This window comes from Pipistrellus kuhlii, unplaced genomic scaffold (genome assembly GCF_014108245.1).
Source record: "Pipistrellus kuhlii isolate mPipKuh1 unplaced genomic scaffold, mPipKuh1.p scaffold_m20_p_7, whole genome shotgun sequence".
NCBI lineage: Eukaryota > Metazoa > Chordata > Mammalia > Chiroptera > Vespertilionidae > Pipistrellus > Pipistrellus kuhlii.
Window position 1 is genome coordinate 35,034,076 of NW_023425573.1, and position 22,423 is coordinate 35,056,498.

At 38.2% G+C, this 22,423-nt stretch overlaps 2 protein-coding genes across 2 annotated transcripts in view; one reads left to right on the top strand and one right to left on the bottom strand.

Moving 5' to 3' along the window:
* The first annotated feature begins 3,527 nt into the window (after positions 1-3,527).
* LOC118709194 (tetratricopeptide repeat protein 30B) lies at positions 3,528-7,501 on the top strand. Its single transcript, XM_036421105.2, has one exon. The coding sequence runs from the start codon at positions 3,834-3,836 to the stop codon at positions 5,841-5,843; it is 2,010 nt and encodes a 669-aa protein (XP_036276998.1). The 5' UTR covers positions 3,528-3,833; the 3' UTR covers positions 5,844-7,501.
* A 6,999-nt stretch (positions 7,502-14,500) lies between these two features.
* AGPS (alkylglycerone phosphate synthase) overlaps positions 14,501-22,423 on the bottom strand; it is a 106,129-nt gene continuing 98,206 nt past the window's right edge. Inside the window, exon 20 of the mRNA XM_036421106.2 lies at positions 14,501-18,277. Coding sequence (XP_036276999.1) covers positions 18,156-18,277 — 122 coding nt within the window. The 3' untranslated portion in view covers positions 14,501-18,155. The remainder of the gene's footprint in view (positions 18,278-22,423) is intronic.

The window sequence follows — 22,423 nt, forward strand, 5'->3', positions numbered from 1 at the left end:
ACAGAAGACTATAAGAGGACCTTGCATGGATCAATAATGGAGAATGTGTCAATGATCAAGGACTCTGATCAGTTAGTTCATATAACTGATGTTTAAGGGGAAAGGGGTAAAGAAGGGAAGAAAAGAAGAGAAAATAAATCATGTGTGTAGAATGTTACACATTATAACATTTCAAAATAGTAAAGAGGACCTTGGAAAATCATATATATAAAAGGCTAATATGCAAATTGTCCCCTCAGGAGTTCGACCAGGAGACTGGGAGTTCGATCACTCATTATGATATGCACTGACCACCAGGAGGTGGTGAAAAATGAAAGAAGGCTCTGACTGGCAGCAGGAAGGCCCTGAAACAGCTCTGATCACTAGCCAGGTCTAGGGACCCTACCTGTGCACAAATTTCATGCACCGGGCCTCTAGTTTATTATAAAGGGAGGAACACAGCATCTGATAGGATTACAAACCACTGCCCTAGAAAAATGAGAGTTTGTTTTTACTATAAATTCAGAACCTCTGTCACACAGCATCACTCAAGGCACTGCACATATTTTCTGGGTTGTGATTTTTGTATATATTTGTGGTATCTCCTCTGGACTGTATGTTTTTGGAAAGTTCTGATTCTTCACGGTGCCTTGGGTAGAGTAAGCACTCACTAATTTGGTGCACGAACAAAATGTAATATTTAAGTTGTGCTTTAATTTATTGAAGAAGTGGGTTTAATAAATACACTAATTTATGCCAGATAATTGTCCATGCACATTCTGAAGTTTATCAGGCACTCAAGAACATAACATTTTAAATATCAAGAGAACATCTACTCCTGGATGACATACTTAACTCATTAATTTTATTCCAAGGAATCTCAATAGCTCCACTTAATGTAATATTAAGAATCTACTAGGGACCATATGCTTTGTATTATTATAAACAAAGGAATTAGTGTGGTCCCTGTTTTACCAATAAGGCAAGTATAGTTCAGTAATGTTAAGAAACTTCTCCAGGGCTATGTTGTGGTGATGGCAGAACAGGGAATTGACTTCAGATGGTTTTATACTGAACTAGCTATCCCTTTCAAGTATGTTATGCCAAGTGGGTGGAGGAGGACTTGTTTGGTTGTGTGTTTGCTTATTTTTTCTATGTCCTTTACATATAGTATTCTAGGTCTGCAGAGTTCTGGGGCTAGAAAAGGACAAAACTACCTCTAAAAGTTAAAAGACACAGAGAGGGCAAAGAACACCTCCATGGCATAGAGACACAGAAGAAAAGCAATTATGGGCTTATAAAACAAAATAATGTTATTAGATTCCTCACTAGAAGAAAGTGACTAAATCAAATGAAGTTTATACATCAACTTCTGATACCATATACAGCAACTATTCCTTTCCAAACCGTATGAAGTCTCAGTTCCAAAATATTCTCATATATTCAAGCAGTGTCCCATGAAGAGATGAGGAAAAGCCATGTAGGAACATTGACACAGGTCCAGGAGAGAGGTGGTGGTGGTGGAATAAATCAGAGCCGCTGTAGTAGACATTGAAGAGAAATATACGGGGTTGAAATATTTCAGAGGCAGAATTGTCAGAACTTGATTTACTGGATTTGGTGAGTGTGGGAGCAGGAGGCTTGAAAGACAGCCTTGGTTTCTGTGTTGGTCCCTTAGTCCACAGGCCCCAGGAGAGTGTTTCATAACTCTCCACAGAGTTATGAGAAAAGCCTTAAAGACTAGTACAGTGCTTTGCAGACAATTGCATAGCTGATCATCAAAGCCTTCATGGCTTTGTATTTCATTTCTGTAATACAGCCGGGAATTGAACAGTGACCTCCTGGTTCATAGGTTGATGCTCGACCCCTGAGCCACACTGGTCTGTGGTTGTTTGTTTTCATGGAAAGATAACAACCCAAAAAAACAAGACTAGTATTTCTTCAAAAGTGGATTCTAATGTGATGCGTCGATTTAATTAAATCATCAGTAACTATTTCCTAATGAATTTATATTTTGTATATTATGACTAAGCTGCTTCTTTTCTCCCTCTGTAAATGCGGGATACAGGGAGATTATTAAAATTAGAGATAATATATGTGAATAGTCTAATAAAGTGCCATGCAATATGGCTGATGGTGACTCCAACACGCATACATAATATTTATTGGCAGCAATACTATGGAAGAGGCAGATAAGGGATTTGCATTGAAGTCTTTAATTATATAGCAAAGACAAGCTTTTACTTGGACTATTTTCATTTGCGTGATTATTAGGCTAATGAAAATCATAGAAGAATATGAAAGACAACCCCCTCACCCAGGCTACCAGCAGAGGGACTGCATGTGATAGATCTTCATAAATTATAGTTAATTTTATTATCATGAATACTAAACATTTATCAGTACCTCACTAGGATAAGCTAGTTCTGTCTTTTGTTATATTTGTCTACTTCTCAAATGTTTGACTGAAAAAGTATATTCATCTCCCACAAATTATAGCGTCTCCAGGTCAGCCTAAACTATAGGTATGTTTTTTATTAGTCATACAGTATCATTTTATAAGATAATTAAGTCCCTAGTTTTTCACTGTCCCATGACAGGCGCTATTAAATTCAAAAGAATTTATATAAAAATAGCCCTGAGGTAGTAACATGGAATCCAGAGAATCTATTCCAAATATAATACATGACGAAGGGAAAAAATAAAATCCAGAATGGTTTCTTGTAGTCTAACAAATCTCCACAGAAATCTTCAAACTAAGAATCTGAGGGGGGGGGGATTAAAGTGTAGACAATTAAAAAAATAAATAAACTGAAAGAAAAATCCAATTTTTATCATCTCAGTGATATCCAAAAACATTAAAGCCTGACAAGTACAGGTCGTGTATGTCTCTCTCTCTCCCTGTCTCACACACACACACACACCATGGATTGGCAAATTAAGTAGGTCTAGAGAGTTAGAAGAGTAAGAGCCCATAGGAAATGGAACACTTGCTGTTTGTGGGTGTTATTGTTGTTTTTAATTTTTGTAAAAAACAAAACAAAAAAAACACACACACACAAAAAAAAAACACCGAGGTCTTTGTAAGACCAGGTTAAACTCTAATAAGTGCTCACTAATATCCGTTCTTACGGAAAAGTCAATGCTCTCCCAGTACCAGGTACCATCCAAAGCACCCTTTCCTGTTGCTTATCTCTGGAAACTTCAAAATAAGGACTCCTAGTCGCTGCACTATTCTGTTCTTAGAACGCGTACCCTCAGGGCGGCCCGAGAACAGAACAGAACCGATTCTAATTCGGGGAGAAACGAAGTTGACCTTCCACCTTTTCCATTTCTGTTTCTTTCCCTAAGATGATGGGAGCCACACCATACTTTGTACACCGCGTATAATGCTCCAAACCCCAAGGGACTTCAGAACCTAAACCTCCCTGCTCCAAGCCAGAGGCCCTAGAGACGCAACAGGTAGGCAGCAACCCTCACCTGCAACAGCACAGGTGAGCCACGCCTCCTCTCCCGACCGCTCAGAGACTACGCCTCCCAGGATGCAGCGCGAGCACGTTCCCGCGAAAGCGCCATTGGGCCGGTGCATGCCGGGAGGTGGAGTTTTGTCTCTGAATTGCTTAGAGCCGATTCCTCTCCCGTCGCAAACTAATGATGCTCACGTTCCTGGACTCATCCGGGGCGAGATCAGGTATGGACACCCTCACGTCAGTGACTTCTTCCTAGTGTGACCCTTCCGCTAAAAGTAACTTTGGGAACGTGTTAAGAAAAAAACCAAAACAACAATAACACACATTCTTTGCGGTTTTCCGTTTCCGGTTGGCTTGTTGCCTTGGTAACAGGGACGCACAAGGATGTCGGCGGTTATGGCGGGGCTGGGAGGTACGCCGATCCCCGACGGGGAGTTCACCGCGGCCGTGTACCGGCTCATCCGGGACTCCCGCTACGCCGAGGCGGTGCAGCTGCTGGGCCGCGAGCTGCAGCGGAGCCCGCGGAGCCGCGCCGGCCTGTCGCTGCTGGGCTACTGCTACTACCGCCTACAGGAGTTCCCCTTGGCGGCCGACTGCTATGAGCAGCTGAGCCAGCTGCACCCCGAGCAGGAGCAGTACCGCCTGTACCAGGCCCAGGCCCTGTACAAGGCCTGCCTGTACCCCGAGGCCACCCGGGTCGCCTTCCTCCTCCTGGACAACCCCGCCTACCACAGCCGGGTCCTCCGTCTGCAAGCCGCCATCAAGTACAGCGAGGGCGACCTCCCCGGGGCCAGGAGCCTGGTGGAGCAGCTGCTGAGTGGGGAAGGGGGTGAGGACAGTGCTGGTGAGAACGAGTCAGATAGCCAGGTCAACCTGGGTTGTTTGCTCTACAAGGAGGGACAGTATCAAGCTGCATGTTCCAAGTTCTTTACCGCCCTGCAGGCCTCGGGCTACCAGCCTGACCTTTCCTACAATCTGGCTTTGGCCTATTATAGCAGCCGACAGTATGCCCCGGCGCTGAAGCATATTGCAGACATCATTGAGCATGGCATCCGCCAGCACCCAGAGCTGGGTGTGGGCATGACCACGGAGGGTATTGATGTTCACAGCGTTGGAAACACTTTAGTTCTTCACCAGACTGCACTGGTGGAAGCCTTCAACTTAAAGGCAGCCATAGAATACCAACTGAAAAACTATGATGCCGCCCAGGAAGCCCTTACTGACATGCCACCTAGGGCTGAGGAAGAGTTAGACCCTGTAACCCTGCACAACCAGGCGCTGATGAATATGGATGCCAGGCCTACAGAAGGGTTTGAAAAGCTACAGTTTCTGCTCCAGCAGAACCCCTTTCCCCCAGAGACCTTTGGCAACCTGTTGCTGCTCTACTGCAAATACGAGTATTTTGACCTAGCAGCAGATGTCCTGGCAGAGAATGCCCACTTGACTTATAAGTTCCTCACACCTTATCTCTATGATTTCTTAGATGCCATGATTACTTGCCAGACAGCTCCTGAAGAGGCTTTCGTTAAGCTTGATGGGCTAGCTGGGATGCTGACTGAGCAACTACGGAAACTCACCATACAAGTGCAGGAAGCAAGACACATGAGAGATGACGACGCTGTCAAAAAGGCAGTGAATGAATACGATGACATCCTGGAGAAATATATTCCCGTATTGATGGCCCAGGCAAAAATCTACTGGAACCTTGAAAACTATTCAATGGTAGAAAAGATCTTCCGCAAATCTGTGGAATTCTGCAATGACCATGATGTGTGGAAGCTGAACGTGGCTCATGTTCTGTTTATGCAGGAAAACAAATACAAAGAAGCCATTGGTTTTTATGAGCCCATCGTCAAGAAGCATTATAACAACATCCTGGATGTCAGTGCTATTGTGTTGGCTAACCTCTGTGTTTCATATATTATGACAAGTCAAAATGAAGAAGCTGAGGAGTTGATGAGGAAGATTGAAAAGGAGGAAGAGCAGCTCTCCTATGATGACCCAGATAAGAAAACCTACCATCTCTGCATTGTGAACTTGGTGATAGGCACACTTTACTGTGCCAAGGGAAATTATGACTTTGGGATTTCCCGAGTTATCAAAAGCTTGGAGCCTTACAATAAAAAACTGGGAACTGACACCTGGTACTATGCCAAAAGATGCTTCTTGTCCTTATTAGAAAACATGTCAAAACACACGATCATGCTTCGTGACAATGTTATTCAAGAATGTGTCCAATTTCTAGAACACTGTGAAGTTTATGGCAGGAACGTGCCTGCCGTTATTGAACAGCCCCTGGAAGAAGAAAGAATGCATATTGGAAAGAATACGGTCACATATGAATCCAGACAGTTAAAAGCTTTGATTTATGAGATTATAGGATGGAATATGTAGTCATGTCTGATAATGGCTTGTATCATAATTGGTTTATATATCTATATTTTGTACTATTTTATTTGTATTTAGCCATTGGTATCTTTACTCTGTTACATGTTGAACTTTGTATAATTTATAGTCATAATAAAAATAATTTGATTACTATGTTTTTAAAATCTTCACCAAATTATAAGAATTATGAACATCTATGAAAAATTCAAAATGGAGTGGGGATACTATGAATTAGAACTTGTAATGCCTATGTTCCCTTTTCTTTGTTATTATTTGTACTTTTTTGTATTTTGCGAGTCCCCTGCACAAGGATTACATTATCCAAGAACTTAGCACTATCAAGCCTATGATTCATTGATTACTATATAGAATTTGTAGCCTTTAAATAACGTTAGGGCCCGCTGCTTTGTCTCAGTGGTTGAGCATTGACCCATGAATCAGGAGGTCAGGGTTTGATTCTTGGTCAGGGCACATGCCTGGGTTTCTGGCTCAAACCCAGTAGGGGGCATGCAGGATGCAGACAATCAGTGATTCTCTCTCATCATTGATGTTTCTATCTCCCTCTCCTCCTCTGAAATTAATTCAATACATAAAACATTGGGGATTATGTGCTCTCACCTCCACCATTAGCTCTCATAATTAATAAGTAATGCATGCATTTACATAGACTTTAGGATGTTTTGCCAGGGTTTTTAAATAACCAAAATATTTGGTTAATTCTGTGTAACCAAAATTATTTAGGTTGTGTTTCTTTTAGATGTGCATGACTTGGTGGGAAGTCTGGTGCTCTTAATAGCCTTATGGTGCTATGTTGTAAAGAATGGTTTTCTTCCATTTGTTATTTGAATTTATGAACAAGATAGATATACCATTACTGTTTTTCCTAACTGCTGTTGTTTATCCCTCACAGTAGCTCATGGTAGAGGTACCCTAAACACTAAGTTCTAATCACTACTTTTTTGTTTCCTGTTAAGGATGTGTTAATGCTAGATTTGTTTACATGTTGTATCCTCTGAGGTAAGCAAAAATCTACATTATTCCCATGACCTCATCAAGCTTCTCTCCTTCCTTCATCACAATGAAATATCAATTCTGTAATGGTATCTGACAGTTTCACAATGCTAGTTTCACACCCAGAACCCTCCCAATAAAAACTTCACTAATTCTACTTAGTAATTTTCTCACCCCTTTTCTCTCCACAAATCAGTCAATATCAACTTGACTTGGCTTAAGGGGGGGACGTATTGGGTTGAATTATATGAAATTTATGATTTTCAAAGTTTTTGACCTACTAGCAATTTCTTATGATTCAAGCTAATAGTTTTCTACTGAAAATTAGTGAGCCCCCTGCCACAATGAGATGATTTTTTTCCTTCAAGGAGAAATCACGTAGCCACTTAGATACTCAGAAGTATGCTCAGCATAAATCCTCTGTGACATGACCTCCTGGGTGTTCATATTCTGTTAGATCTATCAGAAAATGTTGGCTTATTCTGAAATACAATGGTCTTGAGTTCACAGCATTTTTAATGTTGACGCCATTCACCATTTATGTTTTACCCCATATTTGGAGGACAGTGTTTAATGATCTCTTCAGTGCATTCCATTGTGTGGTTATATAGAGATTTTTCTTTAACAATATTTGTATTAAATACATTGCTTTTTTTTGTGCAGTAGCTCTGTGCCCCTCTCAAGCTTCATAGCCCCTTAAGATCTGGAAAGTAAATGAACTGAAATCTTATTTTTCAACAGACATGTTAAAAATTCTGATTTTATTTTGCACAAAATCTACTTTTTTTTTCTTAAGGAAAAAAAAAAAAAAGCATAAAGTGTAAGTAACACTAACCACCCAAAAGTAAATGTTTTCCAGATTCCCCTGTGCAAATAGCCAGGCCTTTATTCTGCCACACTTTATTTACCCAGGTGCTGTGTGTTTGTGGTTTGCATCTATGTGTAATTTAGCTTTTCAGAACATAAAAAGCTTTTGAGAACAGTTTTTAACCCCTTGCCGCTGGGCAGTTGGGATTTCCTGGTGAGTAATGCATCAGGAAATCCTGGCTGCTCCTACCAATGAGTAAAGGAATAAAGGTCAATCATGGCATTTGTCCCCTTTCTTACTGTGGTTCTCCAGAGAGGCACCCACCGGGATTGATAGATTGCTACCTAGTGACAGCAAAGACTCATGAGCCACGCCTCCTGTAGGAGACTGGGATCGTGAGGGCGTTCCTAAGTCCCAAGGCTCTTATTTTCCTTTATTTTTCAGGATATGCTTTTTTAAACTCACCTTTAAAGTACTCAGCTCAGCTTATTGATACTAGCAGGCAAATGACTTTACAATGACTCCATATTTTGCCATTTGAATGAAGGCTTTCATTCCTAAAACTCTGATGAAAAGCTTTGTTCTGTGCTCCTAGGACATAGGGACTTAGAGCACTGTTTCTTCACACACAAAAAAGATTTCCCTGTATTTCTAAAGCTTTACTCCGTTAAGGTTCCTTCATAATATCTGCCTAGCATATTTTAAAGAGAGCAAATATTAAATGCAGTATTTTATAATATTGGGCAAACTCCCCATCTCCTCATCTTCAGAATATAACACAAGTAATTATTTTTATTTTCTCAGACTTGAACAAGAACTTGATCTTTGTATGCAGAGCAACCAAGCAGACTCCTTTGATCAGTAATAAGACATATTACTCATGACAGCCTCTCATTGAATTTGGCCCTAGCTGTGGCATGAATGTTCATACTAATGCCATTTTTAAAGGTCAGGTGTATAGTGGCTAACCCTAACGCATTCATGGACAACCAGGAAACGGGAAAACTGTGTGAGATGGAGGTGGGTCATTGGGCAATGAGACAGCTGTAATCATAGGAGATGACCTTCCCTCCCAGAGGGGTGGAATAGGAACATATAGATATGGCCTCAGACCTGAGAAGGGCACCTCAGGTAGAATCCATATAGAATTGTCAGTGATAGGTTTGACCTGAGGTTAGAGTAATTTGTTTCCAGATGCACAAATAAATAAGCTTACTAAGAAATGTGAGATGAGGAAGGTAAATGGCTTGGATGGGAAACTTTAGGGGAGTAACTTTCTGACCCATCTTCCCTATCTATAATCCTTGCTTGGGCTCATTTCCACACTGGAGTCTGAGGTGAGCAGTGCTGGAGGTCTGTCCAGGTAAGCAGAGTGTGGCTACCACCCAATTTTAAAAGCATATGACCAAAGAAAAGCTTTTTATTTCAGGTGAACCTCAGCATTTTCTATTACAATTTTCATCTTAGGTTCCTTTGTCTCTTTCTTAATAACTATGGGTGATTGTGCTGCTTTCCTGAAGTTATTTTCTGTCACAAAAAGTAGTATCCTAGCAATGGTGTGACTTGCAGCTCACTATCCACCATTTACTGCCTTTTATCCTTTGTTGATCTTCCAGTGGAATTAAAGTGATAGTTGGGATTTTTTGTATTCACTTACTGTGCTATGTACACCCTTAGTTTCAGTAACTCTGGCTTCTTGTTTGTCTAACCATAGAATTACCATTACTGTAATCACCAGATTCTAAACTTATATTTCCATTTTAGCTATAAAACATATGCAACTTTTTGAGTACCCTAATATAGTCCAATTCCTTCAACAGCAACTTAATTAAGTTAGCAATGTTAAGGAGCTGTGATTTTTTTAAAAATCTAGATAGGCTTTATGTTATAATAGAACATTTCTTTAATCTTAAACAGTTCTTTCAATTTCCAGTCTCTCTATAAGAAGATGTATTTCTTATAGTAATAGGTTATTCTTACACTTTTAAGTGCAGCTCAAAGGAATATAATATTAAAGTTATAAAAATGCAAAGTTATTAAGTCCATCAAATGCAGCCCTTCCTTTTATGAGTTTCATAAAGGCATCAATGGATTAAACATTTCCAGAGAAAGACAGCATCTGAGACAGAAGGCTTCTGATATTTCTGAGGTTTCCATAGTCAGGAGGAGACTGTTTCATTACTGGTTCCCTTCTGTAGAGGGCAGTGACTAATAGACTACTTTAAACAGCAGAAATTCTAGCCCTGGCTGATGTGGCTCAGTTGGAGCCTTGTCCCATACACCAAAAGATCATGGGTCCAATCCCTGGTCAGGATGCACAAGCAGCTGATCAGCATTGTTCTCTCTCTCTCTCTCTCTCTCTCTCTCTCTCTCTCTCTCTCTCTCTCTCTCTCTCTCTCCTCTCTCCCTCCCTCCCTCCCTCCCTCCCTCCCTCCCCCCCTCCCTCCCTCCCTCCCTTCCTCCCTCCCTCCCCTCCTTCTCTAAAAATCAATGAAAATGTCTTCAGGTGAAAAAAGAAATTCTCTGTAGACTGACTACTTAGCACAGGCAGTGTAGCAAAGCAAAGCAAAGAGGCATGGGGTTCTGTCAGACCTGGCTCCATATCTTAGCAATGCCATTACCAGCTGCCTACAGTGGATGTAACTCAAGCTTGCCAAACCTGGTATTTCACCAGTAAAAAGGGGATGATACACTCATTAAACAGGGTTGTTGCGAAAATAGTCATTACCTCTTGTGTAGGGTTCAGTGCCTACTCAATGTCTGGCTAATAAGGGGTAAATTAAAAAATAAATTATTAATGCAATGATCAATTCTAGGGTAGTTTTTAGCAAAAATACATAGAATCACCGAGACTGAGAAGGGACCTCAGAGATGTTCATTTTACAAAAGAAGAAATTAGGTCCCAATAAGGAAAGTGACTTGTAGTTGGTAGAGAAAACGAGCATACACAACATCTCCAGAATGGGACTCTTTGTACTGTGTTCTTAGCCTTTAGAACTATACCTTCCCCCAAGTTACTTCACAGATTTACAGTGACAAGTTTCAGTCATTTTTAAAGAGTATCTTCTCAGTTTAGCACAATGAAATACAAAGTACAAAGGATATGACAGGCCCTAGCTGGTTTTGCTCAGTGGATACCGCATCGGCCCATAGACTGAACGATCCCTTCCTAGTTTGGCTCCGGTCAAGGGCACATGCTCGGGTTTCAGGCCCAGCCCCGAGTCGGGGGCATGTAGGAGGCAGCCAATCAGTGATTCTCTCACATCATTGATGTTTCCATCTCTTTCTCCCTCTCCTATCCTCTCTGAAATAATGTATTTTAGAAATATGCAGAAAATGGGTTTATGAGTGTATTGAAAGAGAAATGCCCCATGAGGGTAAACACCCACAAAAGTAAATGCGATGGCAGCAAGACCTCATTTGTTTTTCTGATAGGGTGACACAGGAAATCGGAGCAGCAAGCTTTATTAAATGATTTCAGTCTGGCTGCTGACAATATTAAATTAAGTAAAAGAAATTGCATGTTTAATGTTTGTCTGGAATAAATGTTGACTCATTGGGAAAAAGCCTATCTGTGGACACAATGTAAAAACATGAGGTGACAATAGCATGTGAGGTGGAAGTGTAGCTGCCGGAATCCTGGAGGCTCTTCATGAATGTGTTATCGGGCAGGCCTTGTGCACGATGGGTATCTGCCACCACTTAGATGAGCAGTCAGGCAGACAGTACATGTCTCCATTCTGATGGTCTGAAGTTTGATGGGACACAAAATATTCTGGGTAAGAAACAAGATTCTACAATCTAGAACTAAATCCAGTGAGATGCAAATTTTAGTGAGGCCTGTAAATATAAGTAATGAGGCTTTAAAAATATATATATACCAGCCTTCAGGGAGATGGGAATAAAATGGCACATGCAGAAAAGAAAGGCCTTGTTAAATTCAAATTCAGTGTGAGATGACAGTGCAAAATCCATGAAAAGGCCTTTTTTTTAGTGAATAGAATAAGGAAATCATTGATACTACTCTGGATCATCCAGGCCTAGACACCACAACTTTAAGACCATCAAATGGGCACCTATAGAGAGATTCAGATGGTGAAGAACCTAGAACTGACAGGAACAAGAGTTCCCAGGGCACCTGGGGGAACGTGAGCTCTTTAAATACCTGAAGAGCTGCCCTTCAGTAGAGAGCAATTGGACAATTCTTTATGACAAAAGAAGCCCCAACTCACACTAAGGGATAACAGGAGACGGATTTCAGTAAATTAAAACAAAAACCTCTTAATACCTGAAGATTTCAGAAGTCAGAAAAGGCTTCCCGGGAAGGCAGTAAATTCCCATTTGGTCACAGGAAGACTGGTTTTCTGTTGATGGCCTGGAGGATGGGGGAAGTTAGGAAATAATTTTTATGTTTGATGGGTTGAGGGGAGGGGGCTGTAGAGAAACAATATGAGATGATTTCTCAGGTTCATTCAGTCTGAACTTATATAAACTAGGTGGAAAATTGTTTAACTAAATATTAAGAACTAAAATCTTAGTGTGGCAAGTGATTATTGAAATTTGTCAACTAAGATGGATTCAGTAAGTCTAATTCTCAGTCATCCACAGCTTAGACAGCTACAACCTTCCCTCCAGAGTGGGAGTCATGGACAGAGTCTGTGCACCTGTATTTCACTACTGGAGAGGCTACTCATGGGTACAGCCTGTATCATATTTATTCTCTGACTACAGCATGATGCTGTCAACAAAAGTTAAATGGAATCAACATGAAATAAGCAACAATTCCTGTAACAAGGAGTGGTTTAGGTATTACTTTATTTTTTCCCCCAGAACATTTTAAAAATCACACATGGGCATTTGCTTATAGAACAGTACAGTCCAGGAAAAGCAATAAAAGGAGAATGCATACATACACTGGAAGCACAGTAGATAGACTGTGTGTGGAGCCCTTGTGGAAAACAGTATGGCTCAGTCTGAATTGACAAAACTACATTGGAATTCCTCAGGAATTTCCCTTCCCACTACATATCCACTTTTAGACTATAAATGTAAAGAGAAGAATTGTTTGTATGCATTAGTTACAGTAGCATAATGGCTTACATACAAGTGTTTATCCACATGTGGTTCCAAAAAGATTACTACAGTACTGGCAGTAGGAAGAATCGGTACTGCCTTGGAGGAAGACTCGGGATAAGATATTATTCAAGTCAAGTTGCATCAGGGCCAAAGAATTTCATAGGCTTAGCAAAAAAGGGACAAAAATTAAGAAATATAATCTACACATATTTCTTGTAAGATTTATCATTGTTCAGGAACATAAATATTCATTATTCTGAAGGCACTATCACACAAAAAAAGGATTAACACAACATAAAAAATAGGACACCTCCCCTACACACACACACACACACACACACAGCTTGCTCCTCAGGGAGCTGTGTTTGCAAACATCAAAGAGCATGAAGTGGGCTTCTCAGGAACTAAGTCACACTCACCAAGCTACATCTGAGGGTTACTAATTGGAACAGTAGGAATGAAAATATAAAACTGAAAATACAAATAAACCCCAAACTGAATAGACATATGTGGGAATACAGATCCACCATACAACAAATATGCCAGAATGGGTGATCCAAAGTAACACTGTGGAAAAACTTTCCAGTGTTTTTACATACAAGTACCTAATTCCTGACATGTTCTTAAAAAGGAAGAGTCCTGAACTGCTAAACAATCTGTCTTTTAAAGACTTACTCTCTCCCAATCATTTTAAATAATGGCTATTTCATGAAGAAGAAGAAAAAAATACCAACAAGGCACCAGGATCTTTTAAAGATATTCTGTAAGCAGGTCAAAAGATTATAGAAATTGTACACCAGTATAAGCATTTCATGTTCTTTTGTACATGTGAACAAGACTATTCGAAGGGTTAAATGTTTCATAGGGAGCTGATACTGTTCATGAAAAACACTGGCAATACTAATAAGCCTTAAAAACAAGAGTACATGACCCTGACCAGGTGGCTCAGTTGGTTGGAGCATCATCCCATACACTGAAAGGTCATGGGTTCCATTCCTGGTATAGAATGTACCTCGGTTGTGGGTTTGATTCCCAGTTGAAGTATATACCTAGGTTGTGGGTTCAATCAATTGCTGTGTCTCTCACATCCGTTTCTCCCTCCACTTCCCTCCCTAAAACCAGTAAACACATCCTTAGGTGAGGATTTTTTTTAAAAAAGCATTGTGTACTACTTAGAAATCCAGACTAAAACTTATTTTTTCCTTTTTCTATCTTAAATTTGAAAGTTTAGTCTCTGAAACATGTTCCTAATGATATTTTTATTTTTTCCTTGTGGAAAAAAATGTAAATAATCTCCTTTGAGAACAACAACAAAAAAAATCTTTCTATGTTCACAGAACTAACATACTTAATTCTGTGATAGTTCTTTGGCGTGAGTGTTCTATATATCAGTGGTCCTTACTCACGTGTGTTAAGAAATTGTAGTTAGAAGAGAACCAGAGTGCTCATTCTTTGTGGATCTTCCAAGATTCAAAAGGGGAATACTTCAGATTCACAGGAGACTAACAACCTCCTAGGAATATAATATTGATTTAAAAAAGAATTAGAGGGATAAAACCTACTTAATAACATACTCAGCCATAAATAGAAAGGGATTTAGTTATATTTAGGTTGCTCATGATTATGCTTCATTAATAAAATAAAATTATTTTTGTTTTCAAAATTAGTGAAATCAGTGAAAATATGAAGAAAAAGTAAACCCAGGAGAAAAAACCCATATGCATACAGACCAACAAACAGCTTCGCACTCCCTTTGAAGAAAGAAAACTCTCAGACCCAGGTCCATTTTATTAATAATATAAGTTTCTACAATCTGTTGACATTACAAGTAGTTTTTACAGTTAAATTTCATACTAACGACAAACACTGTTTGGCTTAAGAAGCAGAAAGCTGAGTAATTCACATCCTCCATGTCAGACACTGTATTTCAATAGTTAAAAAATATTTTATGCTTTCTGAATTTTAGCATCAAAGTACGTGTTCTCTTTTAGGAAACTGAAATTTATAAATAAAAAAATTAAATGAATATATACTGTCACATGGCTCATTTGGGAACAGGAAGCCTTGGGCAAAGTGAAGCTTCCATAACTTATGAAGCCAAAGGCGATTCTGGATTCTCAGTCCTAACTGGCATTCGCTACTTTTGGCTTTTTATCCCTACCATGGGCTAAACCCTAATTAAATCCAAAGTTGCTAAATATTCAGTGGTAAACAAAAAAACTATTAAAGCTGTCTTTAGGTCCTATCTCAGTGTTTCTTAGAATGTAGATACTCTTTCCACAGTATTCCATTTTGGCTGCCGCAAGCACCAGCACATGCGGTTTGTGAACCAACTCCTAATACATAACCATTTGCATTCCGCATTATATAGCATAGATGCTCGGCAAGCCCAGCCTCATTTGAACAGCCAAGATTACACGCTTCAGCTTGGGGCTACAAAGCTTCCCTGCTCAGCAATGGGTAAGAAGTTGTAGTTATAAAAGAATAAAACAAAGGAAAATCTCTGGAGCCAACATGCACAAAGGCATTTTAAAAAATGCAAGCCAGGACTTTGCGGTTACTGGGAATCGGTAAAAGAGGTGTCCTCGGAGCCATCTATATCTGGTTTCATGTACACACTGATGGACGCTCATCCGTTACATTTGTTTTACGAAATACATAAGGCTTCCAGCTTCATAAGGAACGTTTAAGTAACTGTACTATACATATTAATGTAAGCATTTAGGAAGAAAACTCAATTCCTCCTAAGAGGAAAGGATTTAATTCTCTTTCTTTGTAGTAATATGCTGGGTACAATAAACATGTGGCTTTTACAATTCTTACTAAACTAGAAAAGTTCAAGTTACTCAGCACAGGACTAAAATCACTTTTGTACTGTAAACTGCACCAAACATTAAGGCAAGTTACTCTAAGGGTCAATAAAGTCTGTTCATACTGAGTCTTTAGTATTCAATGTCATTTCTCACTAGCAGCTAGTACCCATTCCCACTAAAACCCCAATCCAAATGTGATATCAATCAAATAAAATATTAGAAATATGACTAAGACCAGCCAGTGTTATGTAGTACTGAAAACCAAATAATGAATTTAAAATTTTAAATAAACTCATTCAAAATAAGTTAGGAAGCCTCGCAGAAACAGTATTCTCCAGGCTTTAACTTTTATGAGGCCATTTTCAGAGATTTCAGAAATACAAGGCAAGGTTTAAGTGGTTCTTGCAGTCAGGAACTTAGCTCTCCACACACGTAAGTATATGCAGCGGCACCTCTCAGAGCTGGGTATGAAAGTGGGGAGAAGGTTTTCTGATTTACTAAGTGAGAGTGAAACTGCACTGATGAGTGCTCATGTGTTTCAAAATGATCCCAACTACAAAACGTGGTCATCACTATAAAACCGACTGGGGCATCCTGCAAACACAGGAGAAGGAAAACAGACATAACTCACTGATTTCCACAGGTTCATGTAGAACAGTGAACACAGCAATTCCAGGGGTTGCGTTTATAGTTTCCTAATGTCAAATACAGAATTTCTGAGGTTGTTGAAATCTGAACTCCCTGGGAAAGAATGCTATAACAATCACATGCAAATATAGAATGATCTGCTTATGAATCTGTTTTATTTTAAAAAATTACTCAGAAACATGTATACACTCCAATGAGATATTAGTACCATATTAAATTTTACATTTTGATTACCGATTAGAGAAATCACCTTCATGAATAGATGCATTTTATAAAGCTGTTATTTTATTATAATTCTAGAGGCAAATAAAATGTAATTTCCTCATAAAGTATCCAACTATTTCAAACATCAAGGGCTTTAAGCACAGATCTGCTGGAAATTTTATATTTAAAAATAAATCACCAATGTAGAGAAGCAGCTTCTAATATATCAATATTTTGTTTTTGTTGTTAAAGTAATATTTAATTTTTATTTGCTTACAGATTTTAAGTTTATTAGTTTGAAGCCAATTTTATTAATTAAAAATTATTTATCATCTTGAAGTCTTAAAAATACCATTTTGTCAATTTTTACTTTTCTGGTTAAGGCTACTTCAGATATAAAATGTATCAAACTGCCCAAAAATACTCTGGAGCTGTTGCTACATAGACAGACAGTGTGTCCTTTTACAGGATCATCTGCATTTTGACCTACATTATCTGATTAAATATTAATTTTAAAAAATTATCAAAAATTAGAATCCATCTCAAAATGTGAATCATGAACCTTGACAGTGATTCAAAGTAATGATTTCATGTATTTTAATATCCAGAATTGAATGTAAAAATGTTTGCTAAATGTGATTAATGTCCTATTATTTAAGAAATATATTTCAAATTTTTGATTATGCTATGTGTATTAAAACATTACAGTTTTTAAAAATTTAGGTTAAACCAGTAATTCAAAGCAAACCATAATTAAAAACTAAACTGAAACTTTACTTTTACATGAAAATGTAGCATGTTGTTTGGGTTAACTGAAAAAAAAAAAAAAAGATTTATCATTGAAACTGTTGAGGCTTTCACATTCAATAGCTAAACGATGACTGTGTTTCTTTAGCCAAACAATTCCTGGAACTGGAGATCTTAAATGCAAGGAGTCTTCCTTCTTTCCTGCTGCAGCTTCTGCCTTTCAGCAACAGGAATGTGAAATCACAAACATCAGGATTCTAAGTTGATTAAAGGCATTCATTTCATAGTAAACCTGTTCTTCACATACAATGAGCAATAAGTCAGCTTTTCTTATAAAACATATTATGAATGAAATAAGATATAACAATAGGTTATCTCAGTGATACAAATACAACTCATACGTCAGTAGAAACAGAGAGAACAAAAACACGCCCCCAAACAGAATAATTTGTATATTGATGATCTGAAGTTTTGTAATTGTATACTAATTAAAAAGAAAGGGTAGGCCAACCACCTTACAGAGCTGAAAGCATCCCGAGTAACAGATTGCCAATATTGTTTCATGAGTACCCTCCCTTCATGGCCTCTTCACACTAGAATGCACTCTAAAACATACATGTGCATCACTCCTCAGTGGAATTCTTCCCAAGATATCTGCTTCCCAGATATGTTCTTTTAAAAAAGAGGCTAGGTAAGCATTAGATGACACTAAAATCTGCCTTTGTTCAGAAGAAACATCAATACAAAACAGCTGGCAGCATCTTCCTCTGACATAACAACTGGCAGACTTACTAAAATCTGAAATGATAACCAAATGAGAGAGACTTAGGAACACCATCTGTCAATCCACAAATGCAGAAACAAAACACATTATAGAATGAAACAAACTTATGTTAAACCAACAAACACATGTAGCCAAAATATAGTCCATGATATATATGATTACTGGCATAACCATAGTTGAAGACTTTAAAAAAAAAGTGACATTTTTTCATAACAATAGTAATGGATTTATAAAAGGTTTCTATTTCCAAAGATGTTATTGGGGTCCACATATTCCTTGACAGACTTCAGCATCCCAAAGCCGACATCGGAGATACTTTCTTTTAGCCATTGCTTCCGTAACTTGCCCACTGAAAAAAACAAAATAAAAAATGCTTCAATATACACCGTGATGCTGGGAACCAATCAATCTTGTGACCACGAATGAACAAACACTGTGTGATAAATGCTTTTATTCAAAAATGAGAAATGTTTTGCTTTATTTGATTTATTGAGCCCACCAGACTATCAAGCTCATTAAGCCCAATGTATTCCCAGAGGAGGCTTGTGCTCCACAGTGTCTCCTTTTTCTGTAAACTATGAAATGAAGATGAAGAAAGGTTGGACTGAAATTATGGCCCATTTTACAAATAACAAAATGAGAAAAACATGCATTTCAAAAGAACCAACCTCCTGTCTTAAAACCCAAAACAGCAAAAGTTTCAGAGAAAATGAAGTTAACTCAAGAAAAACATCATATTCAGATGAATCTGTTGGGTATATTATAGCAAAAATGACAGGCTACATATTTGTAAAATAGTTCAAGAAGAACAAAAGCTTTGCAATTTTTAAGAAAATCTGAACCCTGGGTTTTAAGGAAAAATAATCTGGTTATGAAGCTTTCTATTTGCATTTTATTTTCATATTAAATAAATATGCATGTTTACTTTTTCCTATTGTTTTCCCCAAATTAGAGATTTTTTTTTTAGGTACTAAGTAAATCAAACTTAATCTTCTACTTTATATACTGAATAATTTTCCCCTTCTTTGTTTTTGGTCTAATTTTTTTCTGAAAATAATGAAGTAATATAATGGCTAGCAGCATAAATCATCTTTTAAAAGGTACTCCATAAAAAAAAAACAACCTTCCTAAGTACAAGTTTTACAAGAAAGGATTTGAACTAAATCTATAAAAGAACTCTGAAATGTCTATTTGCTTTGGCATTAAAAAGCAATCTGCTGACTTATCTATGGTGAAATGAATAAATCTTTTAATTTACGGATAGGACTATTTGTGGCTAGCACTTTTCAAATATATTATTATAATAACTGAATTCAAATGGTCATTTTCCAAAAATGTTCATTACTGATCCAAAGTCATCAACAGTGATTTAATTGGCCAACGGAAATGGGAAGCCTTTCTTCATTAAAGTATTCAGCCTGTCATTCTAAAACGCGCTCCCATTTATCAGGCTACAGTGACACACAATAGCATCTGCCTTTTGGAAACCTTAATGCCATTTCAAGCTCCATTCAAAGCATCTTTTGTGCCTAGTGCTCCAGGAAACCATCAAATTGTCATTAAAGTAACAAATAACATGATATCCTCAGAAAGCAAAATATTTCTACTTAGCTTCTACAATACAAATAAAAAAGCATTGCTGGTGTTAAGATGGGGTGAATGGAGGTACAGCAGAGGGGGAATCTTAAAATTCAAAACAGAAAATTTTTGTTTAAAAGAGCTCTAACACTAGAAACCAAATAGTACAAATTCCTATTCATGTAATCTCTGCTACCTAAAAGATGTCCTATTGGGTCCTCCCACTATCTCCCAAACGGACAACTTCAGCCTCAGTTTTCTCATCTGCAAAGGGATTAAAATCTATCGTCTTTTTCACCTCCAATGCCCTCTGATTTTAAGAACTTAAAAAAAGTTACAAATCAGTTATTTCCAGACTTGCTCCAAGGGGGAAAAACAACAACTACTCTGTGAGTGGCAGAAGTAGCATTATTATACGCTCCCCACGCTGAGGCAGCTCAGCAGAGAGGGGTGAGAGCAGGCACTGCCAGTCTCCACTGTTATCTGTAATATAGTTTCACTGAATGTGTCCTGTGGTTATGGATCTAATTGTCCTGAAAAGACTGCAAACAACTGCTCCAACAAGATGGAGCACATTAGAACCTCAGCAGGATGCCCAACAGCTAGCTTGTCTGCCTGGTTTTACACCTCTAGTAATAATGCAATTCCACAAGGAACTGAACCATCATTTGAGAAGCCACCCAACAGCCATTGCATATTTAATGAAGTCGCTCACCAAGCGCTGGAAAACAGAAGGTGCTTGGAGTGCATCATTAGTTCTGTCAGAAGGATAATTTACACATCTATCTTGTCAAATTTTCTATGGTTTATACTTTTACAATAATCAATCTAACATACATTTGATTAGTGGACTAGAAAGTTTATAAAAAGGCAGTACAGTCAGCATAGCTATAGCCCCTCATAAACATATTTAATAAAAGAATTTAACCCCTTCATGGCAGAGGTCTGTGAGTGTCTTCTGTCAATGATAATAGAATTTGAACTGAGATCAGAAATCATGCCTTAGGCAATTAAAGGGACTAGGTATCTTTTTAGTTTTGCTTAACAATAAAGGCTACTGCAATGTAGGATTATGTGTCCAAAAAATTTTTAAGTTAAAATGTTCAATGATTCTTTGTAGTAAGATAATTACTGGAAATAGTCTTTATAAAATTCTGGAGAATCTTCTCTGGTTGTCTCAGATTAATTAATAAATTAAAACAACAACAACAAAACACCAAAGGCCCTAATCCAAAAGAGGGATTATACTTCAAAGTACCAGAAGAATTTTATTTTACAGCTAACCAACAATAATAATTATGTCATTTCTACAATCTTTATTTGTACTGCAAGGCATTTAGAAATTAGCTGACTATACTGATCTGAACACATGAAGACACTTGCACATAACTCTATAGTAGCTGCTTAAACATTTGTAGAGCTCATTTTCAGACACAGAAATGATACTCTGTCCTTTATGTAGCATGTCATATTGGAAAAAGAGATAATCTATGACATGCACTGACCACCAGGGGGCAGATGCTCAATGCATGAGTGGAAGCCACAAGCATGGAAACAGAACAAACTGATGAATCTCAGAGGTAAGAGTTAGGGGGGAGAGCGGGAAGAGATTAACCAAAGATCTTACATGCATACTAGAGGCCCCGTGCACAGATTTGGCCTGGCCTGTGGGATTGGGCTGAAACTGGAAGTCCAGCATCACCTAAGGGGTCCCAGATTGTGAGAGTGTGCAGGCCAGGCTGAGGGACCCCACCAGTGCATAAATCTGTGCACCGGGCCTCTAGTAGATTAATAAAAATAGCAAAAATAGGTCCCTCAGAACTGAAACATTCCACATATATATATATATATATATATATATATATATATACACACACACACACACACACACACACACACTCATGAAAAGGCATGTGTACAGATGGAACTGGAGAACATTATGCTAAGCAAAATAAGCCAGTCAATGAAAGAAAAATACCACATGATCTCCCTCATATGTGGATAATAAAGAACATTATAAACTGATGAACATAAAGATAGATACAGAGGCAGTAAAGCATCAAACAGGTTGTCAAATTACAGCGGGAAGGTTAGGGAGAGGTGGGGGAGATAAGAGATCAACCAAAGGACTTGTATGCATACATATAAGCATAATCAATGGACACAAAACACTGGGGGTGGGGGGAGAAGGTGAGGGCATGTATGAGAGTGGGGTGGGGGGCAATGGTAAGATATGTACACCTATAATACCTTAATAAAAAATGGGGGGGGGGGAACAAACAAAGAAAAGGAATGGGTACATTCAGATCATATGAAGCTTAATGCTCTTTCAAGACCAGTATTATCTGATGTAGGATATTCACGACACTGACTCAATTATATTCCTTTAACTTCTGATTTTCTAGAAGTATAAACCTAGCCTGAGAGTCAACACTGGAGCTAGAGAAAGCCAATTCCACCACCTCTGTAAACAAGATAGGGACCCTATATTCCACAGCTCATAATGATTCTAAATATATAATTCTCAAACTACTTAAGCCAGGTACTTAAGAGTCTTATAAACATTTTTAAAGATATAAAAAACATAGGCCAGCCCAATACTAAACATAGAAAATAAATGGGGCAAATTCTTTATCTGCTTAAATTGAAAGTGGAGTTCACTTTTTTACAATTTAATTTCTGATAATGTACATATAGACTATATAAAACAAGTATTTCTTTTTTATTCTTCCACAATATACAGTACATTTTAAAATACTTATTTTTTTGGAACAGAAAAGATGGAATTTTTGGGGATACTAAAAGGCTCAATAATCCTTTTTGAATGCTAACATTTCCAAGAAAAAATGCATTTTGTGGTAGGATCAACAGCATAAAAGAATGAACAAATATGTGTGTGTAAGGTGGGAGTGGGATG